Source organism: Antedon bifida, chromosome 3 (genome assembly GCF_963402885.1).
Source record: "Antedon bifida chromosome 3, ecAntBifi1.1, whole genome shotgun sequence".
Classification (NCBI taxonomy): domain Eukaryota; kingdom Metazoa; phylum Echinodermata; class Crinoidea; order Comatulida; family Antedonidae; genus Antedon; species Antedon bifida.
This window is the reverse complement of record NC_136228.1, coordinates 7,582,973-7,603,509: the sequence shown is the minus strand read 5'-3', so window position 1 is coordinate 7,603,509 and position 20,537 is coordinate 7,582,973. Positions and strand designations below refer to the sequence as shown.

The window sequence follows — 20,537 nt, the reverse complement described above, 5'->3', positions numbered from 1 at the left end:
GGGAATAGGAAATTGAGAATTAACAGTTTAGTGTCGTCGTATTACTATTGATATTATTGATTGATTACTATTGATATTGTATTGATTGATTACTATTGATATTGTATTGATTGATTACTATTGATATTGTATTGATTGATTACTATTGATATTATTGATTGATTACTTTTGATATTGTATTGATTGATTACTATTGATATTGTATTGATTGATTACTATTGATATTGTATTGATTGAATACTATTGATATTGTATTGATTGATTACTATTGATATTATTGATTGATTACTTTTGATATTGTATTGATTGATTACTATTGATATTGTATTGATTGATTACTATTGATATTGTATTGATTGATTACTATTGATATTGTATTGATTGATTACTATTGATATTGAATTGATTGATTACTATTGATATTATATTGATTGATTACTATTGATATTGTATTGATTGATTATTATTGATATTGTATTGATTGATTACTATTGATATTGTATTGATTGTTTACGATTAATATTGTATTGATTGATTACGATTGATATTGTTTGATTGAAATTGTATTATTATTATTAGTATTATTTAGGCCCACTATACATTTTAGACTATATTGATGTTGTATTGATTACTATCGATTGTGTACTACTATTGATATTGTATCGATTACTATCGATTGTGTACTACTACTACTAATATTGTATTTATTTATTACAATTTATTGCGTACTACATAACTATTGATATTGTATTATTACTACTACTAATGGTATTTTCATTACTCTTGATTGTGTACTATTCATTGATCGACTACTATTTATTTTGTATTGATTGATTATTATTGATTATGTATGTATACATTTTCATGTTTGTAATAAACATTACAGTATTGAAAATGTTGGTTGAATTGTTTCCGTGAACGATACTCTCTTCATTCTTTCTTTTTAACTGTTTATAAAAAGTTGCCTTGGAACTCATTGTATCACAACATGTAAAAAACCACCGAACTTATGATACAGATACCAGAAATAAAAGGAGTAATGATGACTGTTATGTGACTCATGGGGTACAGTCTAATATAATCTGTCAAATGTGTAAATATCAATAATTGGTACCAAGAAGAAAGATTGAAAAAAAAAAAAAAAAAAATAATAATAATTGGTACCAAAATGAGTCACAGTGTACATTGGATATGGTGTACCGATTGAGATTAATATTACTCGCTCATCAGAAAAGTGATTTCCTATGATAAATGTATTTTGCTGATCGTGGGATTGTAACATCTTTCGTTATGGTTTTATAATATTAGCTATTTCCTCTTATATCATGCTACGTGTACTATATAATGAGTGAAAAATCTTGCGCATTACCTGCACACATAGGCTTGCGCCAAGTCTCTATAGGCCTATTGTCTTTCTTATGTTATTCCAGTCGGTATTTCGATTATATGTATGAAACGCCATGCGTGCCAAAATGTGTATCTAGATACAACATTAAGTCAACTAACCGTCTAGAACATACTCCACCGTTATTTAAATACATTTTTTTCATGTTAAACATATCTTTTTTTTTTGTCCATGTCACAGATGTACCAGTTGGCAGTCTCCGTCAGTTCCTTGTTTTCCAGGCACACCCCACTCCAGAGTTTATAGTATGGCACTTGTCATCTAATCTACTGAACAACTGCTGCCATGTATTCACTGCAGAATGCACACGTTCTTGATGTTTGTGGTTGTACATGATCCCATGTTACGTGAAAAACAGGAGGTAGACTTAGATTTCGGATTAAATTCCATGTTTTTTTATATTAAACATTGAACTCGTGTATCCTTGATGTGACAACAGTAAATACAGATTACATTAACAAAAAAGGGTGTGTACATACATGTTTCAAAGTGAAACGTTTTGACCTATTAGCCAGTCCATTAAAAAAATAACGTCACAGGCCACGCTCAAAGACTGTTCGGACATTAAAGCTTGGTTAAATGTGTTACTGTTAGTTTCCACAGTAATTCGTATGTAAAACGGTCTTTTTATTTAAGTATTGTTCGTACCTAGAATACTGTTCTACTGTCTGCTCTCCCAATTATAAAACTTATATAATACAACTTGAGGGAGTTCAGCGTAGAGCAACTAAATTTATTTTAAATAATTTTGAAGCTGACTTCAAACATGCAATTGATTACCATTATGTTATAGGCGTCTGGTATCTTTTAAAGTTATTCAATTCTTACGAGAAAGGGAATGTTCATTATTTGAAATTGCTACAGATATTTAATATAATTAATACTGATAATTTATTTAATATTCGTAATCCACAACGTGTTACTCGTAGCTCTTCTGTTGGTACTCTTTTTGATATTCGTCGCTGCAGAACAGAATCTTCTTTTCAATCATATATCCCACGTGTTACCAGAATTTGGAACAACTTACCCGGTAAAATTCATAACTTAGATATATCTGATCTTTTTATTAATTTCGGTCTCGAACCAGCTAAACTACACCACACCCTCGAGTGACGATTTTTTGAGCTGCGAAGCATGGTAGTGCTCATTTTATAATTGGCACGATGTTAAAGAAATAGAAAAATTCATGGCCATTTCAGCCCATTACTTTTGGAACAATTGTATCATTTTGTTTAATAACTCTCTAGGCTTATGACGATTAACATCATGACGAATGTAAAGAACAAACAGGTGTATACGCTGGAGTTATACAAGTTATATTCCATTTCACAATTTTAGTTAGGCCTAATGTAATACTAAAGCGTGGTTCCCCGCAACGCAAGGACGAGACACAACGCAAGCGAGTTGACCAATGACAAGCGACAATTCGAATTCAACGCTTCTGATTGGTCAAATCGCTTACGTTACGCTTACGTTCTAGCATTGCGTCCTAGTGCGAACCAAGCTTAACGATGTCATATTCTGCATAACTTATTTTGAAACATTAATATTGTTCAATCACTTTCCAGCTTATATAGTGATTAACGATGACGAATCAGAAGAACAAGTCAAACAGGTGTGTAGGTTCAGTTATATAAATCCATTTTTTGTTCATATTATAGAAATGTTACTTATGTAATCACTATGTGTTTGAAATCTTTCCAACTTTTTTGAGGGACAAAAAAAAGATTCAAGTCCAAACGTTTTAATTATTTATCAAAAGCGTTAGACCTACTTTTTGATTTACTCATGTAAGCCTGAGCCAGTGTTTAAAAGTTGTACATTGTATTTGTTTCTGTTATTATGTGCTTCCAGGCAAAATAGTGCCGGTATCAAAACATAATATGCCATGTGCGTGGGCGATCATTAGGCGACTATTATAAAAAGGCTAAGGATTCCCTCCACACATCTAATACTCTGCAACATCCCCCCCTCATACTCCCAGCAAACCTCCCACCCCTGCCCGACATATTGGATTCGTACTTGTCCGTTACTGAGCGACTAGGCCGCAGACCTGTTATGGAAAGCCAACCCCGCCAAAAATACATACCATCCACCAATAATTCATTCGTACATATTCAAGCCATCCAATCTGATCACATAGTTCGCAAGAGATAAGATTGGATGGCTTGAATTATTGGTGGATGGTAGGTATTATGTATTTTTGGCGGGTTTGGCTTTCCATAGCCTGTACACTACGCGTTTTCTGAATTCACCCCAGTGATAAATTGGTACAGGTCGCGACATCAAACTCAGTAGCTTGAAAGGTTTTATTTTGGATACGTCAACAGCAAGGCTACAAAATACAGCTGTATTTATCGCGATTCTAAACAAAAATACTCCTTTGCACTTTTTACCCCCACAATGAAATGTGTTTCGGCGTTAAACGCTCGTATTACGTCTAGGCCTATTTGTCACCCCATTATACCATCATCTCCATATATGGCATTAAATGTGCAGTATCATAGACACATTTTAGAACACAGTATAATAAACTTTATTTATTCACGATCGAGACTGGTGTATACAGTGCAACTTGATTGTTTTTACACAAGTTCGTGATATTACAAAATAGTTAATAATAATAAATCATTATATAAATATAAAAAAGAAAGACAGATTTGAAAAGATACAGCCTTGAATTCATACTCGTTCCCCTATGCCGCATACTACAGAAATAAGACATAGGACGTCGTTGTATTTTGGGTACACCAGTGGATACAGCCTTGAATTCATACTCGTTCCCCCATCCCGCATACTACAGAAATAAGACACAGGACGTCATTATGTTTTTGGGTACCCCGTGGATACCGCCTTGAATTCATACTCGTTCCCCCATCCCTCATACTACAGAAATAAGACATAGGACGTCGTTATGTTTTGGGTATCCCGTGGATACCGCCTTGAATTCATACTCGTTCCCCCATCCCGCATACAGAAACAAGACATAGGACGTCATTGTGTTCTGGGTACACACGTGGATACCGCCTTGAATTCATATTCGTTCCCCATCCCGCATAATACAGAAATAAGACACAGGACGTCGTTATGTTTTGAGTATCCCGTGGATACCGCCTTGAATTCATACTCGTTCCCCCATCCCGCATACAGAAACAAGACATAGGACGTCGTTGTGTTTTGGGTACCCCCGTGGATACAGCCTTGAATTCATATTCGTTCCCCCATCCCGCATACAGAAACAAGACATAGGACGTCGTTGTGTTTTGGGTACCCCCGTGGATACCGCCTTGAATTCATATTCGTTCCCTCATCCCGCATACTACAGAAATAAGACATAGGACGTCGTTTGTTTTGGGTACCCCAGTGGATACCGCTTTGAATTCATACTCGTTCCCCCATCCCGCATACTACAGAAATAAGACACAGGACGTCATTATGTTTTGGGAACCCCGTGGATACCGCCTTGAATTCATACTCGTTCCCCCATCCCGCATACAGAAACGAGACATAGGACGTCGACGTTGTGTTTTGGGTACACCAGTGGTACCATACACAGAGGACACTTAATTAAAGACATAATGTGACCTTAAATATTAAGTTCGTCCCCCATCCCACACAGTAGGTATAGCACCTTTTTTCTGAATTGACAGCAAAAGTACATTGTAAATAAATTATGATCTAGTTTGAAATCTTGTCAGCAGCCTGTAACCTAACCTACACTTATGTAAGCTTGTAACCTAGCCTACACTTTTGTCAGTAACTTTTAACATAGCCTACACTTTTGTCAGTACTTGGTGTAACCTGGCCTACACTTTTGTAAGTACTTGTAACCTAGCCTACATGTCTAAATTGTAATTAAACACATCGTAAATAATAAGTTCGTTTGGGTTCTATTATATAAAATCAACACAACCTTATACTTGTTGATTTATGATAGAATGTTTTCATTCAATGAACATTTTTTTATCGTTTGAAAAGAAAATGTTTGAAATATTTTTATAATATAACAATTAATATCGTTATTTATGTAAATGTTTTTAAACGAAATTATAAAAAGAGCAAATTGCGTTGCATTTTTATAGGTTTTCGTGGTACTAATGTTGGACGACGACATAACTCTTTCCAAATTACAGATAAATTACGTTTTTGTTTGTGAAAATATTACATATTATTTTAAGGGAATTATATTCAGCCTTATAGTGAACCCGTCGGTTGGAAGTAGGCCTTAAGCTCTGTCTACACTATCAAACTTTATGTGACAAAAACATTTTATGTGCCCATATGGACATGATGATGTCATATCACACCATATTTAAGCATATCACTACCATATTTGTGCACATCGCACGTTTTTTTGTCAAACTAGTTTGATATTGTTGACAGAGCTTTATAATGTCATTCAGTGGTTGTTTATCGGCAAACCATCGTCGGTTGGTCTGTTTGCTGGTACTCCACGCTTGTTACCGTTACGTCAACCAAGGCAATCTAACATGATGCTGAGATCAAAGGGTTTATCTGTGGCTGCGACATGATCAGTTCTACGCCGCCCGTTAACATCTTGCGTCGCGGAGAACATACATAGGCCTATAGTACTACTGGGATTTGTCGCAGCCAGACATATAAGATCAAAGGACTGTTACGAGTTCCTATCTTGGCAAAGTGAGCTCAGTGTCCTGTTGTTAGGTTTCCTTGTGTCAATTGACTTGATTATTTGTGTTTATAGCATTTATTTCTTATTTCCATTAACATTTTGCTGTCACAATAGAAAGAATAAAATCTAAAGCTCTGTCTACACTATCAAACTTTGTGACAAAAAAATGTGATGTGCCTATACATGGACATGATGTCATATCACTACCATATTTGGGTATATCACTTCCATATTTGGGACATCACATTTTATCGTCACAACAAGTTTGATAGTGTAGACGGAGCTTTAAATAACGAACTGTTCAAACCAGAAACGTCTTTTGGCAGACTGACCACCCTTTCAAGATGAAAAAACCACTGCAAATGAAGGGGGAAACTGACAACTATGGAACGCCAGTTCAATAAATATTATCTTACCTGTCAAGTTTTCGGAGGTGAGTGTACACTTCACAATTTCAGATGATTTAGTCAGGAGATCAAATATTGCATTATTGTCGGATTGTTGCTTATTTATTATCTATCAATGGTCTGATGGCATGAAAAGTACAGCAACACTTTCTTAATTCTGAACGTGATGAGTCACCGTGAATTACAGCAACAAATCTACATTTTATTATAGGAATTCCAAACGAAAAAATTCAAATGTCATCCTTCCGTGAATGACAGTAAAAGTACATTTATGAAATTCCAAATGACAGGTAGCAGATAGCATCTTTCCATGTGCCCCACCACTAAGCAATGACGCTATGAAAAGACATATTATGGCGCGCTGACGGGTGAGTACAATCCCCATCACGCGCGCATCAAATTTAGATTAAAGATATTCTTGGGTTCTAGGACGCAACGCATGGCCGTCTTAAACACTGTGTCATCCGAACTTTCGCTTGTGATTGGTCAACTCTTTTTCTCGGACGCAACGCAAGGATTTAAGATTTTCAAAATGAGACAATTGGAATTGTCTGCGAATTCTTCGGCATATGTGACTTCTTCTCTACCAATGGTACTAAATAAGATACCACCAACCACATTTTGTTTTAGCACGCCAGGATGGGAGCGCTTCAATTTATTTCTAACGTGCGTTGTAGGCCTATGTTACATCGGACGGAGTCTACCTCTTGAGTTTTAGTTTGCGTTTATTTATTAAGTAATCTAAGCCAATTAAAATACTGTACATAAATATCAAAAACTTAAATAGAAAACATTTGCGCAAAGGAACATACCTTGATCACAAGGATAGCCAAGAAAGGTTTCCTTATTTCCACTTGGGTCCTGTGAAAAACAGTTAACTGAACAAATTGCACAAACATTCATTAAGTTTAAAAATTAATTACACATTTAAAATATAACTTACAAATAAAAAATAAATAAATAAAACCTATTGGAGTTAAACTGAAGGCAGACAGGGAGTTGCATTGACAGACTGCATGAATGGTTGTCATAAGTTCTAGGATGAAAACAATTTCTTATGTATTGTAACATGTATGTTTATCTATCGTCGATCGATATAGTATAAATAGTACTTTACTCTGATATGATTCGTATCAGTTAACACAAATCTATAGTGCATGTGAACACGTCGTATGGTATTCTCAGATTGATATTCTCAGATTTATATTCCGGTGCAACAATAATTGTTGAATTACATAACAGCGGTCATTTTTCATAAATAATATAACAGATGCGATATGAGTAATTCAAATTAATATGAAATTGATTTCATATATTTGTTTATTAAATAACCGGTATATTTTACAACAATTCTGGCAAAGTCATTTGTTACTTTTTATTTTTCGTATTTTTTTTTAGTGTTAACGATCGTTGCAGATAGTTCAAATTTCAGTTTAAAATTGTCATGATGAATTTTGTTCGAATAATATTTTTTTTAAATTAGTGTAATGTCATAATGTGTAATATATGATCGTGAAACAGATAATACATCATTTTTTATATAATTTTAAAACTTAAATGTAATCAGATATGACCACCATTGAGTTTCCTTAGCTTCATCTACGATGAGACAAACGTCTATGTTTATGGAATAATTGGCAGAAAATTTAGATTTATCATTAGTTAGAAAACAGATAATATTGTTATATAATTTACAAACTTCAATTTAAATGAATGTGACATCCTTTAAAGTTCGATAAATCATGGAACTATAATTATAGTTCCATGGATTTTTCAATTTAGCATACTCATTCATCGTGCGCATGCGCTGTGCCTAAATCATCGCATGAGTTTAACGTTTAGGTAATAGTGTCCCACTTAAAATAGGCAATTTTAGTGCAAATATTAAAACTTGTCGAGTGATATAAATTAGAAAGGGGCATTAAAATTGGTCATCAATTTCGTCGAATGTTAAAAGCTCAACTTAAGTCGTTTTAACATAATTGAATGTGAATTGTCACATTCGAGTTTTAGATTTTAAACATTGATTTTTTTTTTTGTGTAGTACGTGATTATTCTGCTCAAATCAATGGCACTTGGAATGATCAAATACGATTAAAAAGTAATATCATTTTTTTACAAAATTTATACTTTATTTGTTTCCGTCTAATTAGTTATCTTGAGATTGGATTTAGTGAATACATTTATAGATTATTTTTGTCCATAATTTAATAATTTGTGGGAGATGTGGCGCCCAGAAAGTTATTTTATGTTGACATACGACGTCCATTAGATAGGCGCGTGAGTACATTGAAAAGAAGAAGGTTCGCCTATAGATATCTGTGTGGGAAGTCTGTGTTCAGAAAGTGTTCCTATCATTAATAATAAGCCTACAATTTATAACAAGATGAGTGTTGGCTGGTGGATATGTTTCAAAGAAGTCAAACTTCTGGCGTATCCTGTAATACCGGTAGTCCTGTCACTTATCAGGTAGACTCCTATTTCCGAATGTTTAACTTATTTTTCAAAACTTCTTCCAAGTAGGCCTAGTAAACACATCAAATTCTCCACACGTGTTCCTACTTCCGAACGCCTTCTATTTTGAGACAATTTAATTAGGCTAATTTATAAACCGAATGCTCATCCTATTGAGGCTTAAGATATGCCCTAGTACACCGGTTAAGTGTCGGTACTAGGTATAGAATGTGTCACAGAGGAATATGGCTTAGCTAGGGTGTGGAGTCTGAGCGAAGTCCTCGCGTTTTCTTGGCGTTTTTCCATCTTTTAACACCTTTCTCATTATGACGCGAAAGAAGGCAAATATCTTTCTTTGCAAAAGGATTCCTTAAGCCTAGTACACCGTTTTGCAAGCTTTAGTGTCGGTACTAGGTATAGAGTGTGTCACGGAGGAATATCGTTAAAGGGTGTGCAGTCTCTTAGCGAATTCCTCGCGTTTTCTTGGCGTTTTTCCATCTTTTAACACCTTTCTCATTATGACGCGAAAGAAGGCAAATATCTTTCTTTGCAGAAGGATTCCTTAAGCCTAGTACACCGTTTTGCAAGGTTTAGTGTCGGTACTAGGTATAGAGTGTGTCACGGAGGAATATCGTTAAAGGGTGTGCAGTCTGACCGAATTCCTCGTGTTTTCTTGGCGTTTTTCCATCTTTTAACACCTTTCTCATTATGACGCGAAAGAAGGTACATATCTTTCTTTGCAAAGGGATTCCTTAAGCCTAGTACACCGTTTTGCATGGTTTAGTGTCGGTACAGGTATAGGTATAGAGTGTGTCACGGAGGAATATGGTTAATAAAGGGTGGATTCTGAGCGAAGTCATCGTGTTTTCTTGGCGTTTTTCCATCTTAATACCTAACTATTGTGTTGACGGCGAAAGGAGGCACACAATATCTTTCTTTGCAAAGGGATTCCTTAGCCTGTATACACAGTTTGCAAGATTTAGTAGGCCAGAACTTTTTTACAGGTGAATCGGAGCAAATTAGCGTTTTCCATTCCAATATTGTAACACCAGTCATTAGTTTTTGACGCGAAAAGGGCACAGATCTTTCATTGAAAAACTGTTTTAATCAGTTATGTTTGAGGGCAGTAGATTTCATTTTTGTTTCGTCAGAACATGGAGAAACGTAAGTATAATATTTAGTTTTTACAGTCCATTAGTGACCGTCCGTCTGTCTGTATGTCTCCCTCCCTCCCCCATGTCATTGGTGGCTGTTTTTACACTTTTCTACTAAATGTATTTTAACCACAGTGCTAAAAAAGAAGGTAAGGGAATTTCACCGACGAATGCAAAGAACTCAATACGGTGATGTAGACTTGCCACAAGTCTGTATTCATTGTCTTTAAACAAATTTTTGTTTTTATTTCGATTTTTTTCTGAAATCCAAGCTCAAGTAGTATACGTATGAAACGCTAAATGTGCCAAAATATTTATCTTTTTAATAATATTAAAACAAAACTCCGTCTGGAACCCAGACTATCGGCGATGGTGCAATCAGTTACAGAATAGTTTTGGGGAATTCCACCGATGAATGCTAAACTTCCGAGGAAATATTAATCCAATTCAAATTACAGTACTAAAGATAAAACTATTAAGCACATGAATGTTTATTGTTCGACAATAATATTAACAAGGCTGGCAATGATTTGATCGAAGTGGCTAAGCAAATACAAAAACACACACACCTTAACACACACAACAAACCCTGTATTTGGATTTTGGAATACATTAAATTATTAGTTACAGAGCACAAGATTTTTTAAACGGGGAAGTGCCAAGTCTATCAAAAAATATATACCAGTATAGAAAATAATAGTAATTCAATTTTAGCACTACCAACCATGTTTCGTGATAATTAGTATACCACTTTTGTGGGCCTACATAAAATGAAAGTACAATATGTTTTCAAGGAACAATAATAGGTCTTTTTCTCGGAATGGAAGACTTAACAATACTGTGCATGGAAGCGTAACCAACAAAAATAACATCGTTTTCAGTGGTATTGTATTGTATACTAACTCATAATATCACCTACTAAATTGTATGACTTATTTATGGTACATTGGAAATATTTCCTGTTTACATGGCAAACAAATACATCACATAGGTTTTGCATCAAACTTATTGAATACAACAAAACGTTGTAAAGCAAAGTAAAATGTCATATAATAGAATACAATTTTAAACAAATTACAAAACCATCATCAAAACATCATCTAAGTATGTACATGTAAATATTATTTGCAAGTGTTTGATAATGTATGATTTTACCGGGCACCTATACTATTTGTAATTCAAAGTACCTCATCAAATACACCAGCAGGAAGTACATGTATAATAATGTTATGTTTGATGGCAAAAAGTATGTGCTTTGTTATTTAGAATATTATAAAGTAGCCTACAAATTAAATAAATCTTCCATTCACAATGTCAAATTGTAATACTGCTATATACATAAATAATTACTGTTCAGCCTTTAAATGATTTGTTAGTTATCGCATAATAAAGATTTACAGTTTTAATAAATAATATTAAATTAATTTTACATTGACTGCACACACACGGAACTATTAAATACTTAATAAATAATACTTTAAAAGAATTGTAAGAAGAAAAGAAAATGAAAACCTGATCTACAGTATTTTTACAGATATAGAAAAACGCCTTCAAACTAAATAATATACCAAACTGGGAAGATAAAATAATGTATAAAATAATGTAAACAAAATGTTATAAACATAGTATATATACAGAAACATATTTAATGGAATCTATATTCCAGTCATACCGGGATAAAATATTCAAAACATTAATAATAATAATTGTGTTTTACACTTCAAAATAAAATAATGAACATTAATATTACATGTTTTTTGTTTTTTTGTTTTTGTTTTCTTTGTTAATATATTTACCTTTAGCAATAGTAAAAATGCATTAATATGATTTATACTGCAATTGATATGTACCGCTTTTCGTTTTATTGTTATTTTCATTTCTGTGTCTTATTTTATATGTTCTGCTTTTGAATGTTTTGTTTTGGCGTCCCTGACACAAGCTTTTGCTTTTTTGGTGACGCCACCTTTTTGGAAATAAATGTTGATTTTGATTTGATTTGATTTGATGATTAAATTGATTGATTAAAGCAATGTAAAAGCAAAGAGAACTGCTGTCTTTTGACATTTTAAGATACATTGTATATATAAAAATTAATGAAAAAAAGAAATATATTACAAAATCTGTGATACTAGTACCATGGAGGAAAAAATAATTATAATAATTAATTAATTAATTTTTTTTTTTCTCCATGCTAGTACCCATGACAGATTTAAACATACATCTTTTTCTGTGTTTTTATACAACTCGCCAATTACATGATTTTGTTACAGCAATACCGCTCATGTACGTACATAATAAGCTTTACCTTTTCAAACAAATAAGCTGTTTAAGCAGAAACACTTGACCAGTTTAAACAAATAAGCTTTACTTTTTAAACAAATAAGCTCGACCATTTTAAACATGTTGTAAGCTTGATCCGTTTAAACACATAAGCTTGACCTTTTAAATAATAAGCTTGACCAGTTTAAAAAAGTTGTAAGCTTGATTCGTTTAAACAAATAAGCTTGACCTGTTTAAACAAATAAGCTTCACCCGTTTAAACAAATAATCTTGACCTTTTAAAAAATAAGCTTGACCAGTTTAAAAAGTTGTAAGCTTGACCCTTTTAAACAAATAAGCCTGACCTGTTTAAACAAGTAAACTTAACCAGTTTAAAAAAGTTGTAAGCTTGACCCATTTAAACAAATAAGCCTGACCTGTTTAAACAAGTAAACTTAACCAGTTTAAAAAAGTTGTAAGCTTGACCCATTTAAACAAATAAGCCTGACCTGTTTAAACAGGTATTGGTATTTTTTTTCAATTTTCCAGCTTAAAATATTAATACTACAGGTAAAATTTATTTAACCGTAATCTATTTAAATTATGTGGGAATGTAACGGTTTGAGGCTTGCATGTTTTGATATGAAGCGTAACATTTCAATCTAGGGTTTGCTAAGCTTACCCAAACCATTTTGAAATAAATAAGTTAATTGACAGATACCATTACCAGAGTCTATGATATACTAACTTAAGTTGTTGTCATAACAGCAGTCATTTACTTAGTCTTAGTCTTGTCTTGCTATTGTTGAGATTTAAAGGTATTGAAATGATTTACTGCCAGGAACAATTCTTCCACCATCTTCAGCAGTTGCCTGCTCATGCAGGCTAATGTGTGAAAAATCCAGCAAGGATGGTTCATCATTAGTACCATCCTGTTCAGGCCGAGTTGGCTCATGGCTACTGTTGTCTTTTGAAAACTCAAACACGGATAGTTCATCATTAGTACCATTCTGTCCAGGCCGAGTTGGCTCATGGTTACTGTTGTCCTTTGAAAAATCTGTCCTTGTCTTCAGAGGTAATGGATCGGGACTAAGAAGACCATCGCCATAATAATAGATTTTAACATCATTTGCCTCTTTTATGAAACGTGCAACTGAATCCTTACAACTAGATGTTGCTGAGTTGAGAAACCGTTCAGCAGCTTGTATGAGCCTATCACAATCTTCATCAGCTTCAGCTCCTTTATGTTCATTACTATCAAATGTTTTTATTTGTTCCAATAATTCATCAAGTTTACGTTCATCCTGTTTCCAGCATCTTTGAAGTTCACTGTCATCACCCTTTACATAATTATTCAAAGATTCAGCAATAAGGTTGAAGATGTCAATGACAAATTGATTTGTTAATGTTGATGGCTGGAAGTTGACCTTTGACCAATTCACAAGAAAGGGTAGTACTTTACAATTGTTTTGATTTCTGTTTAACATTGATCTGTTCCTTAAACGGTATACAACTTCATGTTTGAAGTTTGCAGTACTTGCTTCATCTGGCATGGTTACTTGCATCATCTCTTGTATAGTTACATCCTTTCCACCATCTGGAAGATCTGCAAAAAGATGAACACATTTATTCATCCTAGGAGATAATCTATTCACCATGTATTTCAGCTTGGAATCCAGTTGATCTGTTTGGGAAGCTGCCTCATTACTAAGTGTAAGAAGTGGCTTCTTTATTAGAAGCTCTGTCAATTCCTTCGCAGTGAAACCGTCGACCAAGCCATCTGCAAGAACCAAGATAAGAAAGGGCCAACGATCTACTAGTTCGGCAAGCTTTTTCAACTCTTCATCTGTTGCTGTTACCTCGGGAGCATCTGTACAGTTGTGCTTAAAAATGTCTATTTGTTGTCTGAAAAACTGGACAGAAAATGTATCCAGCGGCTTACAACAATGTGTCAATGCACCTTTGTAGAGTGTATACTGATACTGACTGGTGAAAATCACAAACAGATTTTGACATTTTTCAGTCCAAGTCTTCAAAGTTTGTAAAAACAAGCTAATGGTCTCGTTGCCCATCCCAAATACATCAGCATCATCAAAAACAAATACAAAATACTTGTCACTATGACTCCTTAAAAATCGATGAAACCTGGGGTCTCTTTTATTTTTTTCTGTAAAATGTTCACTAGCTTCCAATTGTTCATATACCAACCTAACCAAGGTATCTTCCGTTTTTTCATTTTGTGCATACTCCATCTCATACAGCAGGTCTACTCGAAAGCAGTAAGACATCGTATAAGATTTAGCACCAAATGCTACTTTCCGGGCCAATTCCCTTCCTTGCCGGTGTTTCCCACTGAATGGTCCTCCACAGATTTGAACAATACGCATTCTATTACATTTACTATGGAGATTTCTTATTTGATCTGAAGAATCAAAAAAGGCATCATGGTCATCTTTGTTCATATGGTCTTCCATCCTGGAAGAAAGAAATTAAGTACTTTTACTGACTCGAATAAATATATCGACCACTATTATCAGTAAAGTGAAGTTTATTAAATACTCTATACTTCAACATAACATAACATGACAACGTTTCAACCCAACCTGCGTGAACACACCATGCTGTCCAAAAACCAGGTAAGTATTGTATTTAAATTGAGTTTTAAATGTTAGGTTTATAACGCATTACATAATAAGACATTATGCTACAAATTAACCACTCTCTATTATTATAACGAATTTAACTGTTAGGTCAGGAAATTATATTTAATTATATGTATTAGATAGTATGATGAAATGCAGAACTAAAAGAAGGGCACTCTGAGAGTGCATACCTCCATCAGAGTATAATTCCCCTACATATGATTTCCCCCAAAATTTTTTTTTATTTTTGTGTCTTAGTGCCGAGTGTGATTAGGCTAATTGCATTACAACCTTGTGAATGCGAGTTTGTTGTTATGGTTATATATCCAGGTTTTTATACAGTTGAGATTTCTGGTTCAATTCCTGCTAGGAATCCTTTTTTTTCATCATCTTTATTATTTTTTTTTTGTTATTGTTATTTTTTATTCTTAATAATATTTTTTGTGAAAACCTAACGTTACAATAAGATGCTCAGTAACAGCTCTCCGGCTTTTGAAAATTGTCTGCTATCTTTAAACACTATAGCAGGTATGAAAATAATAATAAAATGTGGTCCAAATTTGGGATCCTGGTCCGGGTTTAAAGAAGTGATACATCTAATCTGTCACTTATGCATAATATGTACCTGAGGTAGTTTTATTTTTTATTTTTTTTCATATAAAGTTTTTAACTCTGCAACTTTTTATTACGGTTAATTTGTTACAATACATTGATATTACTTATATCTAGGCTACTCAATTCATTATGTATTTTTCCCAAAAGGTCAAATTCCATTTAAAAAATCTAAAAATAGATTTAGATTTTCCCCATCATACTAAAATCAAATAACCAATCAAATTAGACATTGTGATTGCATCATCCATTGTGATGATTAGGTAGTTTATTTACCTAATAAATCTTTATTATAAATGCATACTTATAGTAACAATAACCATGCCCATAAAATTGTTATGATATTGAGTTATTAGTTTTATATTATTTTCAATCATTTGCATTGTATAATAATTATGGACAAAAGTGGAAACACAAAGGGTCTGATTTGAACCTAAAACAATGCAAATTTTACACATAGTACACAAAACAAACAAAAACTGCTAAAATAATATTTAAATATTATTCTAAAATTGACAATAAAATAAGTAAGTTCTTTGTTTCCACTGGACCAGTCATTCAAAACTTGATTGATTGGTCCTACAAGTTTTTAGTTGTACTTTAATAATTCTATGTGGGCGTAGAATTAATGATAAATAGAAACAAGTACGAGTAGATCAACCAATAAATAACCAAAAGGCATCACAGAAAATAGCTGGGATTAATTATTTTTTATCACCATTTTTGCTTTGAGTGAATTAATTCAACAAAATATTATAACAATAACATTAACAAACACAATTTTGCATAGATAAGCAACATTAATTGATAAACAAGCCCATGATAATAAAATACTAAATCATTGACAGTATTTAATAGTAATTGGCCCTATAAAAAAATGAACCCATAAATATATACCATATTAAGTGCAAAATATTGTTACCTCATTTAGATCGCTTTGTCTTGACCTCACTCAGTAAAACTGATTTCAAAACTAAATTTGACAACAAAATCTAAGTAGCTGAGATGACGTCTAAGATCATGCTCAGATTGGTAGCTAGTTACACGTAGCATAAATCGCATCAGCAAACAAAAGGGTTTTTTTTTACAGAAGAGATTGATACTATAAATAGTAGTGTTGGAAAATCCTAGAACAGAAACAACATTATATACAGTATATGCTGAACCTAACAGCAGGTGGTGGTTTTGGCATGGTAGATGCCCATCTTTTTGTTCCTTTAGTCTTGCAGGAGGTGGAACTTATTACTACTACTTCTATTCTATACCTGTCCTCAGTGGGAGGCCTACACCCAGTGTGTATCTCAATGATTTTACAGATGATACAATAGTAGTAATAGGCCTAGCTAGCCTAAATCATCATGAGTAGATGTTCTTGATTATTACCTTAAATCAAATGAAACTCTACTAAAAACACAATCATCTGGACAAATTGACGATCGAACAAAAACAAACAAACGATATGTATAATGACAAGCCGTCTCGATCTCCCGTATATAACGTTTTCATTCCAGATCTGTGTGTGTTTGGTGGGAAAGTCAAGAAGGGGAGTAGAGGGGAATTCCCTTTTTTGTTGTTTCTCTCCTCCTCGTGACATCACATACCACGTGTCTTTTCTTGACGTTTATGCTGTAGCGCCCTCTCTCCAAACAACTACTACGCTGTGTATTATATATACAATGATTCATTTTAATATTTAAAACCTATAATTATTTCTTTTAAATAATGATAAATCCTGTTTGAAATACAATATTTTAATTGACTGCCATCTGTACGTATTTTACTTGTAGGGGGTGGGAAAGGGGGGGGGGGGGGGAGAGATAGAGAGGGGTGAATGAATGTGAAAGAAAGGAATATAATATAATAAAATTAAAAGCCGGCCACGACGAATGCAACGCTTCACTGCACTTTACCACTTGCGCACATTGGAGACGGTGTTCAACGAAGATGTTTCGTGTTCTTTATGTGGTCTTTATTTTTCTTATTTTTCAAAGTGATATTTTAATCAAAAGTGCTGAACTGCCTGATCCAACAGAAGTGCTATGGCCAACAATATTTATACCAATACTTGTCCGTAATAAAGCACACACGTTGCCAACTTTTTTCGGGTGTTTAGAAAACCAAGACTATCCAAAGGATCGAATTTCGATATGGTAAGTTCGTACTGTGTATGTAATCAAACAGGCGGCGAAGCGAAGGTCTTTGCCTAGCATGCATAAAAGTACTGCAGTACGGCCTAGGCCTAGGGACATGGCGTAGTCTTTATTTAGCTTAATGTTTATCCAGTTTGCAAATTGCAGTGGATTGGTTAAGGTTCTATTATTTGAATTTGTCAGGAATTGATTCAGTCGAACCAAAATCCGTCAGCCGAGTAAAGTTTTTAAAACTTTCTTTAGTCTTTTACTGACTTTTATTAGTAGTAGCAAAATATTGAGTCTGAACCAAGAAGAAGGTTTTAATAAAAAAGAGTTTGATGGTGAGATGAGATGCATAATTTAAACAAATACTTTTTAATAGCTTAGTAAAGTAAATTTTGTACATGAATTCATTTTTAAAAAGAATGTAAAACTATACCGTATTATTTTGGTGCGGCGCTACACTGTAGATACTTTTGTATCACTCACAATTTGGAGAGAAATTGAGAAGACAATTTATTTATTTATTCTGTCTTTATACTGAATGACTGATTTCCAAAGTGGTTCAGTAGAGAAACATTAACAATATAATAAAAATAATTCAAAGACAACTAACAAGGTAATTTACATTAGTACACACACATTTACAAAAAGGTAACTATCTACAAAACATACAGTATATATATATAATAACATGAAAATGTGTTGTAATAAATACACCTACAGTAATGTGCTTAATGAAAGGCTGTGTAGTGTTGAGCCATTTTTTTATATGAAAGAACACATGACAAAAACCATTCAGTAAAAATAAATCATTTTAGAACTTAGAAGGCTTGTTGATTAGTAAATGGGTGAAAAAAAAAAAAACTATACTGTATTTGGTTGGTTACTAGTTGGGTCTGTCAGTGGGACTTCTTTTATTTTGTGATGTGGCAACTTTGGATCGCATTACAATAGTATGACGGAATGACTAAGGTTCGAAAGTTAACCCTGAGGTCAAGATACAGGTTTCCAGCTGAGCTTAAGGTGATTTGCATGGATTTACAGTGACACCAAATTGTGGCAGTAACTTTTTAGGACACCCATATTAAATGTTTTCTGTGTAAAAACTAAAGTAAATTGTTTTATATCCAACCAATAGATGGCCACATCTATAGTAAATTCGGCTGATTTTTCACAATAAATTGCCATAATACATTGAATTGGTGAGCTACAGTTCTTTAAATGGTGTCTATGGTTTAATATGACAGAGTTAGCAATTTGTGGTTAGTAGAATAGAATGTAATATAGATGTCCAGACCTTTAAACTAAGCACATACAATAAAGGGACCTCTTCTTGGTAGTGTGATGACACTATCAGTGTCGTTACAGCCAAAACCAGTGGAGAGCTAAGTTAAGCAATTATTTAAATAATTTTAAATGCAGTCTTTTGTCTAAAAAAGTAAAAAACAATTTAAGAAACTTGGTTAACACACGGAATGACCCAATTATGTGGTTTTGATTTTAGCCAGGTCTCTGCTTAGATTTGAAGGAAGTGATTGAGTTCCTTGTAATACTCCCACCTTGATGCTTGTTCTATTTCCCATGATCCCAGCAGAAATTGACCTTGTAGAGCAACAGGCAATTGAATAAGAGATTTGGAAAGTGCAGTTTGAGTTTTAAAGCTCAGGTACAGGCATGAATTTTAAATATAATATCTGGTTAATTGTACATAAATCAAATATTTGTAACAGAAATCAAGATGAAAGAACATGAATTTCCCTTAATATGGTCAAATACAAAATTTGGCAAAATTCTGCCATAAAAACCAGGAAGACTATTTTTCAGTAGTTAGGTAGTTTAACCTAATGTAATAACATGTCTGGTGACTCCCTAGAAGGTGAAAAAAGATGGTGGATATATGGTGGATAATTTTTGCTATAGCATGAAAATAAAAATCAGAAGTTGAATAAAAATACCAGAAATGTAAAATTCAAGTTATATTACCTATATTTAGTCATCTGATAACATTTTTTACCACACCGTTTATTTTTCATAGCTATTTAAAATGCCTCTCTATTTACAAAATTTGTGTACAAAAGAATATAGATTTTACTGTGTAATTTGAACTATCCCCCCACTGATAAGAAAGTGCTTATTTTCAACAAGCTTGTGTAACACAAATAAAATCCCAAAAATTATGAAACATAGGGGAAACTATAGATCGATAATTATTGGAATGTATGATCAATAGAAATTTTGTGCCCGCACCTGGCCTTTAATGTACTGTACTCTAATCAGTAAAAACATAACATTTGTGACTGCATTGATGTGAAAAAATAAACAAGTCTCTCTCGGCTTACTGGCAGGTACTGACCTATTCACCAGAGTTTAATGATAATTTTCTTGGCCCATGAAACCATGGAAAAACACCAACTTACCCTAGTATTATGTAAAAATTATCATTTATTTACTTCCTTTTAAGATGTAAACAATAATGGAATAAATAAGAAATAACAAAAAAATAAATAAATTTGGGGGAAAAGGAAGAAGGCAGGATCCCAGAAAGATACAGGATCTTGAGTCGGGGTCTGCCTGGGACACAAAACGAAGGGACAAAGACAAGTCATGAATAGGCCCATGGGCTAAATGGATTAAACAATTACTAAATAACAAATAAATAATAGTAAATAAACATACAATGATAAAATTATATCATAAAGATTATTCTGCCCACGCACTTTATGAATATAGTCTGCAACTTCAAAACATTTAATTACTCAAATAGTTTTCAAAAGTCAGGATTTCTTGCCATTTTTAAATTTCCAATTTAATTGGAAAA

General features: G+C 33.4%; 3 protein-coding genes across 5 annotated transcripts in view; 1 reads left to right on the top strand and 2 right to left on the bottom strand.

Annotated features, from left to right (window-relative positions):
* Window positions 1-20,537, bottom strand: part of LOC144838823 (rab-like protein 6) — a 273,930-nt gene that overhangs the window by 97,274 nt on the left and 156,119 nt on the right. The window lies entirely within an intron of this gene.
* On the bottom strand, window positions 10,375-17,102 carry LOC144837812 (uncharacterized). The gene is made up of 2 exons (XM_078693076.1): window positions 16,968-17,102; window positions 10,375-14,805 (listed from the first exon to the last, which is right to left on the bottom strand). The coding sequence occupies exon 2, from the start codon at window positions 14,802-14,804 to the stop codon at window positions 13,143-13,145; it is 1,662 nt and encodes a 553-aa protein (XP_078549202.1). The 5' UTR covers window position 14,805; window positions 16,968-17,102; the 3' UTR covers window positions 10,375-13,142.
* The window catches only part of LOC144838826 (procollagen galactosyltransferase 2-like), a 28,275-nt gene continuing 25,191 nt past the window's right edge, over window positions 17,454-20,537 (top strand). For all 3 annotated transcript variants that reach the window (XR_013611710.1, XM_078694325.1, XM_078694324.1), the window contains exon 1: window positions 17,454-17,734. Coding sequence is in view for 2 of the 3 variants with exons in the window: in XM_078694325.1 (XP_078550451.1) it covers window positions 17,529-17,734 (206 nt within the window). In the remaining variant the exon portion in view is untranslated. The remainder of the gene's footprint in view (window positions 17,735-20,537) is intronic.

Coding starts and splice junctions, on each gene's coding strand:
- LOC144837812 (XM_078693076.1), bottom strand. CDS start 14,804: ATGGAAGACCATATGAACAAAGATGACCATGATGCCTTTTTTGATTCT.